Genomic DNA, 14,729 nt, shown 5'->3' with positions numbered 1-14,729 from the left:
ATTGGTTAAATGCCTAGAAATGTCTATGAAGTTATATATGGAGTTTGCTGTTGATGATTTCCAGAAGTTTCACCTGATCCACTCAGCTTTTCCTCTCTATGGTTGAGGCAATCAGCAGCTAGCATATGGTACATAAGACACAAAACGGAAGAGAGCTCAACTTCACAGGCAAGGCAGCTGGTAGATTTGACAGTTCTTTTCCAAATTGCTCATCATGTTTTGAATTACTGCTACGAAAAAAAATGTGTTGCCCATCTCCAAAATAGATGTTCATTTTTATTTTTATGCTGGAGAAAGGCTTCCAATAGGAAAATAAACCAGATGGTTATAGGAACAGGGGGAGGTTCCCTACTGTGATCGTTTTCTTATTGTCAGGTCTCTGGTTAGAAGACATTTCCATAAACAAATTAATACTTCACTAGTCACAGCTAGCTTTACCCTCAGATGCATTTTTTGCCTTTTCCTATGAATGATGCCTTTGGAACAATGTCAAAAGTAAAGCAGGAAAGCCTGGTGAGTTCATTATAAAGAAGCATGGATCTAGATTTAGTGCTAACGCAAAATATAACGGATAGATAAGTGGGCTCCTTCTGCGACACTGGTGACATTACAAATGAGAAACAGTAACATGGAAAATACTTTCCTCAAATGAGGATAAAATAGATGGCTTTCAAAATTATTTTCTACAGCAGAAATCTAATCAAATTTATATTGAATCTCAAAATACAGTTAAGAGTGTGTGTAATTCCAACTGTGACCTGCATGGTGTAGTAAATTTGTCTCTTTTAAATTCAGCTGAATCTTCTAAGTTGTCTGTTTGGGCAAATTTCACTATGAAGTTTGCAATAATTTCCAAATTTAGCTTTCTACACAGACCACAGAAAAGCTTCGTATGGAATAACAAAGTGATTGTTTTCTGAATCTTTAAGTGCTCCAGAATCTCAATTTGATTTATACTGTTCTTTTAAAATCCTTTCATAGGAAAAATCCAGAAAATTTTTTCTAAACTATGTATTAGCTTGAAAATATGTTCCCTTATTTAGACTAGAATTAGAAATAAATTTTCTCACCTCTTTATGATTAGCTTTTAGAATACTCTTTATGATAGCTCTAAGATCTTCAAAGTTGAAAATACTTGTGTTTGAATCCACTAAAAAATTGAATAATAGTGATTTTTTCAATGATGTGTTTAATTGATTATTTCAATTGGTGTCTTCCTTTTAGCCTTATAAAAGTTTCAATGTCTATATTTAATGTATCAAAAGTCATTTTAAGAGCTAATTCAGGGGCACAGCAGTCTAATCTCTTCTTTGTCAGCCTTTTCTTTACTAATCCAATGAAAACGTATCTAACTTTCAATTTCCCAAGTTCACGGCAGTTGTCACATTTGAAGTATAGTTCTTCATACTTGTGAGCACTGTCATAAGTCATTCAAGACAGATTTATGAAATGACAGACTTTCTAAGATAAAGTATAATGTGTCAAAAAGCTATTCTTTATTCCCAGTTCAATGGGAATTTAAGAAATTGTTTCAAACAAGGATAAATTTGGAAATAACTTTTGAAATTCATTGCCAGTGACAGCTACATCTCAGGGCACGGAACACATCATGTTGTTTTAACCAGTGCTCTAATACATTCTATAAATGTATTAGACATTATTAACATTGTCATATAATCTAAGAACTTATTAAATGAGTTAAGAGGTGTGTGAACATTTTATTTCTAGCTACCAAAATCTGTAAGTTGAATCTGTTTATTTTCTGTTTACTTGAAATGTGTTTGTTATAATTACAATATCTGAAGAGTTCTTTCTGAAATTTTTTTCATTGACAAGTGTTCTCATTAATCATGTATTTTAACATCAACAATGGGAATCATAGATTTACTCTCTTAAAATAAATTAAAGTTTATAAACTTGTAAAGTTGTTGCTGCCTAGTTATTAAGACTTCCAAAAAGGTTAGATTTTTTTCTTTCCAATTACTATGTCTTTAATTTTAATTATATGTAATTTTTGCATATATCTTTATTAATACATTTTAGTACATAATAAGTTTCAATAATGAATTTAATATTTGTTACATAAATAGGTCTCTCTACCTAGTTAAGAGATGATGAGAGAGGAACTCTAATGAAATGGTTATCTATCAGATGCTGTGGAACAATCTTTTTGTACACTGAATATTTGTTGTTCTCATTGGTTTAATAAAGGGCTAACTGGGAAGTAGCTAGGCAGGTAGAGGTTAGGAGGGATTTTTAGACAAAAAGAGAGTGTGGGATAGAAAAAGGGGAATCACCAGAAGATTTGGAGAGAAACAAGATGAACATGGCATGCTGAAAAAAGGTACTATGGAAAAAGCAGAGCATAAATAAGAAATATGGATTAAGTTGTAAGATCTTGTTAGTATCAAGCCTAAGCTATCATCCAAGTACTTGCAATGAATATTAAGTCTCTGAATTTTTATTTTGGGAGTGTGCTGGTGGGACAGAGCTGACTGGTGGGATGGAGAAACTCCACCTACAGCCAGAGCATTAGTTTTTGAATGGTCAGAAGAGACCATCAGTCCTAGAATGAATTTAGAGCAAAGTGATGTATCTAGAGTGATCAGACAATGGACTATCAGCTCTAGAATGATGTTAGAACAAAGCATGGTTCTAAAATGACAAGGGAATATAGTTCCAGGTGTAGAACAGTGATGTTACAGAACAGCAGCTCTCTTTTCCTAGTCTATGCCATTTTATGCTTCCTCATTCTCTTCTTATTTTAAGAAGCCCTCAATTGTAATGTAGTTGTTACTAAATGAATTATTGAAAATTCAAACAATGAGCTTTAAAATTATAGTATCACTGTCCTCAATTTTTAAAAATCAATCCTGAAAAGTATGATTGGTTAAATTATTATGCTTCAAGAAAATTAATTAAGTCTTAAGTACATTTCAAAATGTTACTATGCTAAACAACAAGTGTATTAAAAACTAGACCCAGAAGTTAGACAATAGAGGTTTTGTTTTGTTTTGTTTTTCAAAACAAGATTTCTCTGTGTAGCTTTGCACCTTTCCTGCAACTCACTCTGTTGCCCAGGCTGGCCTCCAACTCACAGAGATCCACCTGGCTCTGCCTCCCAAGTGTTGGATTAAAAGTGTGCAGAAACATTGTATGCATTGCCCAGTGACCCACTTATGCTCAGGTCATTCATGCAGACCTCCTGAACTTATTTGACACAGAGGAGTAAGAATATTAACATGTGAATAAAAAAAAGAGTGCTAATATAATGCATATGAGAACTCCTAATTTTTAAACCAAATTTTATTGACTATACTTGCTATTGACATAAGAACAAATCATATGATAAGAGTATGTGTGTATCACAAACAAGGAAGAAAAAATAATATGAGTTTAGGTCAATTCACATCAAATGGCAAAATGTCAGGTCAGTATAATAAGAAGAATTTTCAAGCTAGATGGACAATTTCTGAAATAGTGAAAGCTGAATAAGTTATTAAAATAGTTTTAGGTTTATTTTTTTTAAATGTGCTGGAACCATTCATTTATCCTCATATATATGCAGCCATATATTCATCTCACAAAATTTCTTCTATCTAAACATACTCATGGGTAAGTTATTCTAAACTTGATGTTACTAATTAAGTGAATTTAAAAATATTTCATCATTAAAATAGTCACAAATAATCAGCAGTTAAATTTCTATAAGCGCATGCTATTCAGTTTTGCAAAGCCAAAGCAATGATGAGCTATTAAGCCACAAACACTGTTTTCATGCCAAAGTATCTCCCAACTCTCCCAAACTAATGTTAAGAATCCACTTAACACAACATATAGCAGATTCCTGTTAAATTTTCTCTATGTAGAAATGTGGATGAACAAGCACAGATAGAAATATCCCTAAAAAATGAGGAGTCTGATTGTCTTAAAATGAAGCAGGTGAATAAAAAATAAACATCTCAATTTAATGCATAGACTTCTCTCTTGAGTAATATCAAACATAGCTTATTATTTTATACATATAATACAAAATAAAGTATTGTATCATCCTACTTAGGAAAAGTTAGGGGATTATAACATTAACAATATGTTATTTTATCTGAAAATTGACACCAACTCCTTGCTGTGTTGAGAAAGTAAATACTAAAATTGTTTACCAAAGCAATTGAAAAGCCATGAGCAACTATTATAGCAGATAGTCCCTCGAGAAGCATTTTAACATGGGTAAATAAATATACTTAATTCTGCCAAATGCTACTATGCATGAATTATGAAGCACTGTGCAAAGCCATGCCAAATGGATAGAATGATGACTACTTACCAACAGGGCGAACTGTAGACATTACAATGGTGTGGTGAGAACATAAAAAAGAAATTTAAAAAAAAGAAAAGAAAAATTATCAGAATGCATGATGTGTAATGTTACATTTAAGTATGGACAATAGAGTGATTTCTATTCTCATAATTCAATTATGAACAGGGTACCTAAGTCTGATACAACTGAAAGATATAAACATAATTCTACGGAAAAAGTTCTTTTGAACCTTAGGACTAACTCCAAGGATTTGAAGGGATACTGTAGGTTTATTCTTATCATCAGTACTTACTTCAGTTTCTACTTCAAAGACATCAAGTTAAAGAGCCTTATGCTACTCCCAAGTTAAGAACAGACTGATCAACACGTAGCAAACATCATGTCTGCAAATAAGGCCTCACTACCTGAACTAAATAGCAATTGGATTTTAAGCATGGATTCTCAGAACCATCTCAAGGAATATAAGCAAGCTCCTGATGCAAATTTTCAGTAGGCAATAATTTAGGTCTACTTTGCTTTCATCCATGGAAATCATCTATGTGTTTCATGTAACAAATAGGTTGAGACACACCTGCAGATCTCAACTCTGTAGCTCCCTAACCATTACTGAACCTATTGCTTCTTCTGGCATAGGTGATGAACCAGTTACTGGCATGTTGATTTCTTCTCTCACTGAGCATAGCTTCAAACTGATGCTTCAGCAAATATAACATTTTTTATGTTACCATAACATTTGGTTACTAAGATCCATAGTAGTCGGCTGACATTCTCTTAATGACTGAATTTTTAAGATACATACATAAGCTAAATATTTTCTTTAAAAATAGTTTCAAATCAGTATGGATGAACAACCATTTAAAAGCAATAAATAATCAGTACAAAACATGGTTTTCCTTTATCCAGAAGAAGAAATCTGTTTAGAAGAGCTAACTATATAAAACTGTACAATTAAAATATAAATTTTTCCATCCAATAGGTCTATATCCATCCATATCCCAGCATATATAACCCTAGTGAATAATAATGCATTTCTAAAACAAGGTATGAATAGATCTTGCTGATGTTGATCACGATGTTGATCTTGATGTTGGGCTTGATAAGATAAATACAACCTTTGGAACATGCTTTATACTTGAGCATTTAATCAGCCTGTCCATTATTATTCTGAATTTGTGTGATCCCTAAAACTAAGAGTACAGTTAGATATATCTGAAAGATAGTTGTCTTTTATAATAGTAGTATTTATAATTAGGATAATAAAACTATGATGATTATAGTAACAGTAGGAAAATTCTGGGTCACTGGCATAAGTACTTTATGGTATGTTTATTGTAGAAAAGCATTGAGAAGTTGCCTGATGACCCATTTTATCCTTTTTGTAAAGGGATGAATAGAAAGGCCCAAGAATAATAACCAAGTAAAGACGTAAGATTGACATCATAAGTTCTTCCTTTATTCTCACTAATAATTTCTCTCAGTTGTGTCAGTTTCTAATAGGAAAAAGAAATCAATATTGAAATTTGTGCTAATTTAGCTGCAACATAATATTGGTTTTCAAATATACTTCCCTAAGAAATATTACATCTTCTAAGGTTGTGACATGAAGGAGAAAGAAGAGACTATAGTTTATAATTAGGATAATAAAACTATGATGATTGTAGTAACAGTAGGAAAACCATGTTGAAATAAATAATATATTTTGCATTCACTTTATACTAGTTGAAAAAATTGTTTACTATACTGCCTTGGAAGACAGCACTTCCAATGAGATACTTTTTATACCAAGTGAATGAAAAACACTGGGAATGAGGAAAACTGTTTTCATAAATGAAGCTGCTGTTTTGATATCTCTTTCAAGAATCATTTTATAGATTACTTAATAAGTTTTTTGATTTGATTATTCTGGATGCAGTTCTTTTAGTAATTTTTTTCTTTTTAATTTTGTTTGCCAAGGCAGATAATAAATCTCCTTGATGGCAAGCTTCACTTGATAACCTTGTTTTTGTTGCCATGCTTTTGAAATTAAAAAACAATCAAACAAAAAATATACCGAAGAGACTCTGGTTTCAAGTGTTGATTATAAAACTCTGTAAAGTATCCCCAATGTGCTAACATTCACATAATGATACAATTTCTGTATAAATATCACAATAAAACTGCGTGTCTTTGTTCCATAGCAACATTTCATCATGAAAATCAGCAGGTGGATGTTTTCAAAATCAGCAAATTAAATTCTGTGTTCCAGAATTAAATGGACTAAAATGGACATGACCTCTTGGGTCAGTTGACCTCATTCTAATAAAACAACCAAGAGAAAGACTGAACCTTTCATTTATGTGCATAATGAGATAGACACAGAAAATAAAAGTCATAATTTTACCCCCATTAACCTTATAATGTGAGCTATCTCAACTGCATGTCTTAATGGTAAAACATGTTTTTCAATAATAATTTACTGTACATTACATCATTCTACAGAGATTTATTAATAATATTTAACCCTTATTTTGAAGTTGCAATCTTAGATGAATGACAAATTCATACCATGGGGACACAAACACTCTAATTTATCTGCATGCTACAAATCAGAGAAGAAACAATTTAAGGTTTACTGATCTTTTTTTACATATATAATATATAATATTTTATTATATTATATAATAAATATATAATAATTTATATTATTATAAAAAGAAAAAAATAATAAATGTATCTAAATAAAAAGAATAAATGTATCTAATATATTTTATTATATTCTATATATTTATTATATATATAATTTTTTTAAACAATGCTTTGTACAGTTTTTGTAGGTTTGCTTCCAATAAAATGCTGAACCTGAAACTTTTGACAAATTATGAAAACAATTAGCTGAGAATGTTCTCAAAGCAAACAGAACACTCCATGTCTCCTTGGGTCAAGCACTCAAGTGTAAAAACAAATCTGTTTTCTCTACAAACAAACAGCTCCTCACATGTTCTTAACATTTGTTTAGTCAGCAAACAGTTTTTGAATGGAATATTTTGGGGGTTGGTTATATAATTGTTGCCTCATTCATTTCACTCCCCCCAACATACCTTAGAGATGATTTGGTCTAGCTGAATTACCTATTTAAGAATAAATCTTCTGCATATATGATACATTGTTGGCTTGGTATTTTGGGGGTACTCCTGACAGTGGGAGTGGGGGGGTGTCTCTGATTCCTTCACTTGTTCTTGGGATCCTCTTCCTCCTACTGCATTGCCTTGACCAGTCTTGATGTGAGGTTTTGTGCCTGGTCTTAATGTATCTTGTTGTACCTTGTGTGGTTGATATCCCTGGGAGGCCTGCTCTTTCTAGGAGGAGATGGGGAAGGAGTGAATCTGGGGGAGAAGGGAGATGTTTGGGAGGGGAACTGGACGGAAAAAAAGAATAAATGTATCTAAATCTATCCTCGGCGTATGTAGGTGAGAGTGCACAGTTTTATTTGCATGAGTTGCTATATTTTTGTCATATACAATCAATAAATATATTTGGCTGCTAAATAATCAAAGCCATTTATGACTTAATAATGAAACATGACAATGCTGATATGCAAGTGCTACCAACTTGGTCTAAATTGTTTTGATCTATGTTTACACGAAAATGAATGTAAGAGAAAACAAATGGGTTGGGAGAATAAGAACAGGGCCACTGAAAAAAAGAGAAAGCACTTTCACTCTCAGGGGTACAGATGCTTGCTTCCTGCTAGTTACCTGGAAACAAATGAGTGTTGTGGCATAATTTCTTTTTTTATCAGATCAAAGATTCACCTAAGGATCCCTGACTTATTTCCTTCAACTTCAAACTCCTTCAAACCCTTTTCCTAATTTATAAATTCTTGTGGGAGCAAAGCTGTGCAAGCGTAAAGGTGAGGTACAATTGAGGCGCTGCCAACATCCTTCTATGGAGAGATGAGAGGAAGCATCTCATCTCATGCATGGTGGGCAGGAAGTTCAAGACTGGTAAGTTTCAACAGTACTCTAGCAATGTCTACTCAGGAAGCAAAAATGTCCTCTATCTTCGTGACTCTATTCTGTACCTGGGAATACTTAACTTCAGCTCTTGGGATAACCATATTCCAGCAGGAACACTGCTAATTCACTCTAGAGAACCTTAGGTTTAGTAGCGCTTTCTGTTACTATAAATAATTCTACTGAGTCTAGAAATAAACATGATTCCATAACTGGGAGAGTACATAACTCTCAGAAAGCACACGTTATAAAAGAATGTCCCTGTCTACCTCTATTATTCAGGGCCAGAGAACTTCATGAACTGTTCTACAAATCAGTTTATCAGGAGATTGGCTTTTCTGTTAACACCTTTGAAACATGACTAGTTATTCCCTTCCCTTAAATTGGTGTTTTGAATATGGAAACAAACAAATTTCCATAATTTTAAACAGAGTTCTGCCAGTACAAAGGGGTATGCTTGCAGAAAGCAAACATTTCAAAACTGACAGCATTAAACATCAGTAAGTCAGTGAAAGAAACAGAAACAGAAAGACATTGATTTATATCCTCACAATTTTTTTAGGATGAACTCTTCAGCTATATGAACTGTTAATTATATAAGAAAATTGGACTGGAGATATGGCTCAGCAGTTAAGTGCACTGGCTAAACTTCTAGAGGTCCTGAGTTCAATTCCCAACAAACACATGTTGGCTCACAACCATCTATAATGGGGTCTGATGCCTTCTGGTGTGTGCAGATGAACATACAGACAGAGTATTCATATACATGAAAGAGTAAATAAATATATAAGTAGTAATACCATATTTTATAACCTCCATATACTCCATCCTTACCATTTGAATTATTATATATTAGAATCAGTGATACTCATAAACAGCAACGTTTGTTTGCTTTGTTGATTGGGTTTTGCTTGTTTTAAAACACAGTTTCACTATGTAGCCTGCACTGGCCTGAAATTCACTGTAACTCAGGCGGGCCTCCAATTCATTACAGTTCCTCTGTCTCAGTGTCTCACATGCTAAAATTACAGGCACGGATCTTTATGTCCCTCTTGGGATGACAATATTAATGTCACTGATAAGATACAAACAACAATTTTAAACCCTTATTTTGAGCTGTTGAACTTTCTATTGTCCCATCATTACTCTCAATAGTTTTATGAACGAGATACATACTTAGCCTGAGATGTCTTAAATGTACATGTGAAAGGACAGTGTTGAATATAGAAGTATTTGAAAGCTTCCATAAACTTTCAGAGACCACATATATACCAGTGAGTAGAATGTTCAAGTTATTTCAAAACTATGTTTTGACTAGACTTATCACCTGAAATTAGATTACAGAAGGTATGAGTGAAGGTATGATAAAGATTTGCTAGATATCAAAGGCTCCCATAGATGAAGATCTTTAACTTATTCTGGCTGTGTTTGTCAGCGTATGAACTAACTACAAATTCAAAGAACATTGTACAAACAGGAGATTCAGAGTGAGGAGTCCCTTAAACAGTTGAACCAACCCTACTGCTTCATGGCAGCCCATGCCCAGGACTATTTTTACGGGAATGTCCTTGCTGTAAAAAAGGACAAACACCAGGCATACTCAGTGTACTTTTAGAAAACAGCCAAGACTGGGAAGAATCCTGGAGACTGGATTGTACCAGGGGAGGCCTCTCCAGTTTGGGTTCATTCACCATTAGCCCATAATGCATGTAACTCTATAAAATAATTTTACCTACATGACAAGGCCAGAGCATTGCCCCACAATGGGAGAAAAGTGAGTGCTTGCTTTCATTTCTCCACACATCAGTAGTATGACCCTAGACAGTGCCCTTCACCTTGTTCTACTTGCTCTGTCTGTTAAATGAGTAGGTAGCACCAGGCAAATGCTTAGGCGCTGCCTGGTATTGGATCCTCACAACACAGCCCTGAGACAATGGGATATCTTTTAATATCTTCTGTTGTAAAAACTTCAGAGACAAAGATCATAGACAGCTTGATATATTTAAATGATGGAGATCTCAAAGAGCTACAACCAAATGTGAATCTTGAAAAAAAAAAAGCAATAATTGTTGGTCTTAGCAAACTGAAAGATACTCTCATGTACAAAGGTACTGAACTCCTTAATCCTGCAATGTAGGGGGATGAGATTCACACAGTCTCCCATGGAGCCATTGGTTTCAATAGCACCTGCAGGCAAGTGGATAGAGTAGCATCAAACTGAGAAGTAATTGCTTAAAATCTCCCTGGCAACCGTAAGCCCGAAGTGAAGACAAGTTGAGACGATGCAGCTTGAAAACAGGCACATGCATATGTTATTTGTGGTTAGAGAATGGATCCTTTGTATTCCCAAGTTCAAGCTGACATGTGAAGAGAAATGTAAGTCAGTCTCTACCAGCAGTTTTGGCAACCATCTCCAAGCAAGAAGGGAGAAGCGAGGTTCCCTGGGTCTGAGGCAATTGTTGGTATTTCTATCTGGAGGTGTGAGGAAGGTCACTCATGTTCACTGTTTATCAGAAGTGGTAGACCATCTAGCAGACTGAACTGGCTACTGTCTGAATTAGTTTATTATCATGTTAACTGAGATTAAACTGAACACTAACTAGTTCAGAGCTGGTCAGTGCATTTGGAAATCAAATTCTTTTATGGATTCTGTGAAAAAAAGAAAGGAAAGAAGGAAAGAGAGAGAGAGAGAGAAAGAAAGAAAGAAAACCATTTAAGCAACTATTTTATTTCAATTAATGATTTGAAAGGCAAAAAACACCGGAGTTATTTATTGTAATACTAAACCTGTATAATATATTCCTTTACTCTGAAACATTTTGCTATAGAGACCAGCCTGGCTTCCCGTTTGTGATCCCTCTGTGACTGCTTCTTGTGTGTTAGGATAACAGGTGTGGGGGCTACCATGCCCAGCAGTTCCTACTATTTTGAGCAGTCATAACCTTACCAACTGATCAAAATATTAGGCTCCTGGTTCAATTTTCTTGGACGCTTCAGGTCTCTTACCTCGGACAGTTAGAGTAGCAGAGGCTTCCACTTTCCCTACCCGGTTCTCAGCGATACACATATAGGTACCTTCATCTGTACTCAAGGCCTTTTTAATTCTCAGGGTATAGTCATCTTTGATATCGTACCTGTGTAGAAGAGGAACCAGCATTATTAAGCAGCATCAGTCATATAGCTATTGCATATAGATAGTGATCCTCACTCATCCCTTTTTATACTGCGTTTTATATACACAAACATCTAGATACATATTACACTAATTCAGACTAAAATTACTAAAAATAAGATCACTAATTTTACAACTGATCACTAGTTGCTTGTCAGTTACCCATTCATTTTACATTGCGCAATTTTTTTTTATACTTTGAAACTATGAAAGACAGGCTTTCCAATTTGTCCTATCCTTGGTGACTCTCCACAAATAAGGAAAATATTATACATTTTTGCTTTGGGTCACTTGTGTTTTATTATTAAGTAAGTTAATCATACCATATTTAATATGATTTTTAGGCATTATGAATATAAGAAACTTAAAATATATTAAAAGAGGAAATATTTGTCTTCTACACTGAGAAGTTGACAAAGTGAACATTAATTAAAAGAATAAATAAGTGAAGTGTTATTTTGTATTTTCCGGTTGTTGTTTTTTTTTTTTTTTCCAACTCCCTATATGGACACTTGAAATGAATTTGAAGCAGCTTTTGGAATGTGTAGCCCAAGCTCATTCACAATGATTCATTTCTTAAATTTAGAGAATAAAAAACAATTTCAAAATAAGTTTACAACATACAACATTAACATGATTTACCAGAGTTGGTGCCTTGCAATGGGACTATATTCCTGTACAACTCTAAGTTTTCAATTAGACAAACCAGAAAATAATACAATCACATTTCCACTCTTACGACCTTTCCTCTCAATTTTCACTAATGTTTTCCAAACAGTTTTTTTCTGGTAGTTTATGATAGCTTAAACTGCTTTCCTTTTTTCACATGCTGCACAGTTATTTCAATGTTCCCGAAAAATTGTTTTAGATGATTCTGCATGTTGGATACTCATTGGGACACTTTGTTGTTTTAAGAATTGATCCAGATTTCTAGCCTTGATCTCTCTCCTTCCCTTGGTTTTTTGTTTGTTTGATTGATTGGTTGGTTGATTGCTTTTTGACAGGCTCTCCTGTAGCCCAGGCTCTCAAACTCACTAAGTCACTGGGGGTGACTGGACTCCTGATAATTCTGCTTGAACTTCTTAAGTGTTAAATGACCCCCCAACGCTGTCCAGCTGGTTTCAAAGAGCCCTGTAATTAGTTGTGTTCTACTTCTAACATTAGTTTTAAAAACAAAACAAATAAAAAAAAATAACAGCAACAACAAAAATGCCTTGTCTCTACCAGTGACAGTTCTACTTTATATACACTGGCATGACCAAAAGCAATGTCTGTCTACCAAGCATGTCAGTGGCTTGGGCCTCCCAAGCGCCTCTGTCTTTAATCATTGTATTGACTTCTCTGATTGTATATTCACCTTGATTTTTTTTTCTATTCACCGTGGTTTAAGACTTAAGAAGGCCTTATTCACTATCTGTGTTTGAAACCTTCCATAACTGCACCAAAAAGAAATATAGCTACTCCCCTCTTGAAATGCACACACATGTTAATGATTCTGTACTACTTAGAACTATTAGAGTTTTAGAGTTTTCATGGTCGTCTTTTTCCAAGAAGGGGGTCATCTTGTCTGTTTCACCAAATGCCCTCAGCATACTATTAGTAACAGAACTTCTAAAATTTATGCAAGTCACTTAAAGCACAGACTTAAGAATCTATTAGCCAAATTTCAACAACAAGGTCACCCTGTGTTTCTAACAGTGGACAAGTATTTAAATTCTTTGGGTATGAATTATCCCATTAACAAAATTGTTCTAATAACAATGTCTGTTTCAATAGAAGGAATGCCAGCTATAGCTGTGAAATAAGTAAAAACAGCACAGTCAGAGGAAAGCATAATTCATAATAGCTATTTATTATACATACAAAGAACTCAAGAGATATACAACTAATGCCTTGTTTCCTGCTAATATGAATTCTATGTAAATATGAATGGCTTCAGGGATGGTAGATTACCATGTTTATCTATAAGGATGGCTTATGTCTACAGTTTAAGATAAATCCCAAGCTAAGAAAGTATGAAAGAGTAATGATATGGAGGAAGAGTTGCTGATTAAATGTATTATGTAATAATTTAAAAATTAATGTATAAATATAGAAAACTCTAAATCTCAGAAGTATCCTTCTGCTACATCACTGAGCAAAATCATACATCACAGATAATCTCACGTGCAAAAAAAAATAGTTATGTTTTCTGCTAAGCATTCACTTTATGTAGGCAATAACAAAGTGTTTATTTTGACTCAAAATTTCAGGTTACAGTCCATCAGCATCACAGGAAGGCAGTCACAGAAGCAGGAGAGGAACTGGTCGCGTTACACCCATAGTCAGAAGAGAGCCATTACTGTAAGCATGCCAAAGATCGGTTTGTCACTCCTTTGCATTTATTCCACAAATGATGACTGGGCAGTTCTTCCTACTTCAGTTAACGTAAAATCAAACAATCCCCACTACAAGCCCACAGGCCAACTTGGTGAAGACCATCCTTCAGTGAGGGTTTCTTCCCAGGTGATTCTCAACTGTGTCAAGCTGACGATAAAAACCTAACTATCATACTTCCATTTAAGTTCTTTGTGCTGTATAATGTGTTTCTACATATGACATCAAGATGATAAACAACCTGTAGAAAATGCCTATTTCCTGATGCAATTTTAAATAAAAAGCTGATTATATTGTTGTCTAGGTATATAAAGGGACTATAAGCCACTATCAGTACATTTCTTTATTATAATAGAAAAGGCCCACCTTTATGTTGGATATGTTTGCTGTTTCTTACACATGTCTATCAGGTAATGTATTGTGTTGATTATGAATCCCTCAAAACTAACAGTATCCATACTTTTTGACAGTCAGAACTATAGGAGCCTCATGACTATTTATCAATCTACATATAAGTTAATTACATTTCTCTTATCAGAGATACTTCAATTTGTTTTTAACTGTCTTTACTTAGTCTAAAGTAAATTATAAATGAGTAGAACATGCTTTTACAAAATCACTTATCAGCATAGTGAAATTTTATATATGCATGGCATATAGTAGCACTGCCTATTTTAATTAAAAACAGAAAATGAAACAGAGGAAGAATATTTATGATGGGGCAGTTTTACTACAAATGAGATGATTTTCATTGTGAAATCTCCTTGACTTGGACTTGTACGAAGGAAGCCATTGTTGCCAGGTTTGATTAATGACAGTTGTGTTACCCTGGGCTGTCAGTTGCTACCCTTGATGTACCTTCTTTCTTTTG

At 34.0% G+C, this 14,729-nt stretch overlaps 1 protein-coding gene across 1 annotated transcript in view; it reads right to left on the bottom strand.

Annotated features, from left to right (window-relative positions):
• The window catches only part of Robo2 (roundabout guidance receptor 2), a 532,650-nt gene that overhangs the window by 109,319 nt on the left and 408,602 nt on the right, over positions 1-14,729 (bottom strand). The window contains exons 6-7 of the mRNA XM_059277713.1: positions 11,317-11,444; positions 4,325-4,336 (exon numbers count right to left, since the gene is read on the bottom strand). Of these exons, the coding sequence (XP_059133696.1) occupies positions 4,325-4,336; positions 11,317-11,444 (140 nt within the window). The remainder of the gene's footprint in view (positions 1-4,324; positions 4,337-11,316; positions 11,445-14,729) is intronic.

Source organism: Peromyscus eremicus, chromosome 12, assembly GCF_949786415.1.
Source record: "Peromyscus eremicus chromosome 12, PerEre_H2_v1, whole genome shotgun sequence".
Taxonomy (NCBI): Eukaryota; Metazoa; Chordata; class Mammalia; order Rodentia; family Cricetidae; genus Peromyscus; species Peromyscus eremicus.
Note: the sequence above shows the minus strand (reverse complement) of the source record. Positions and strands in the feature narration are given on the sequence as shown.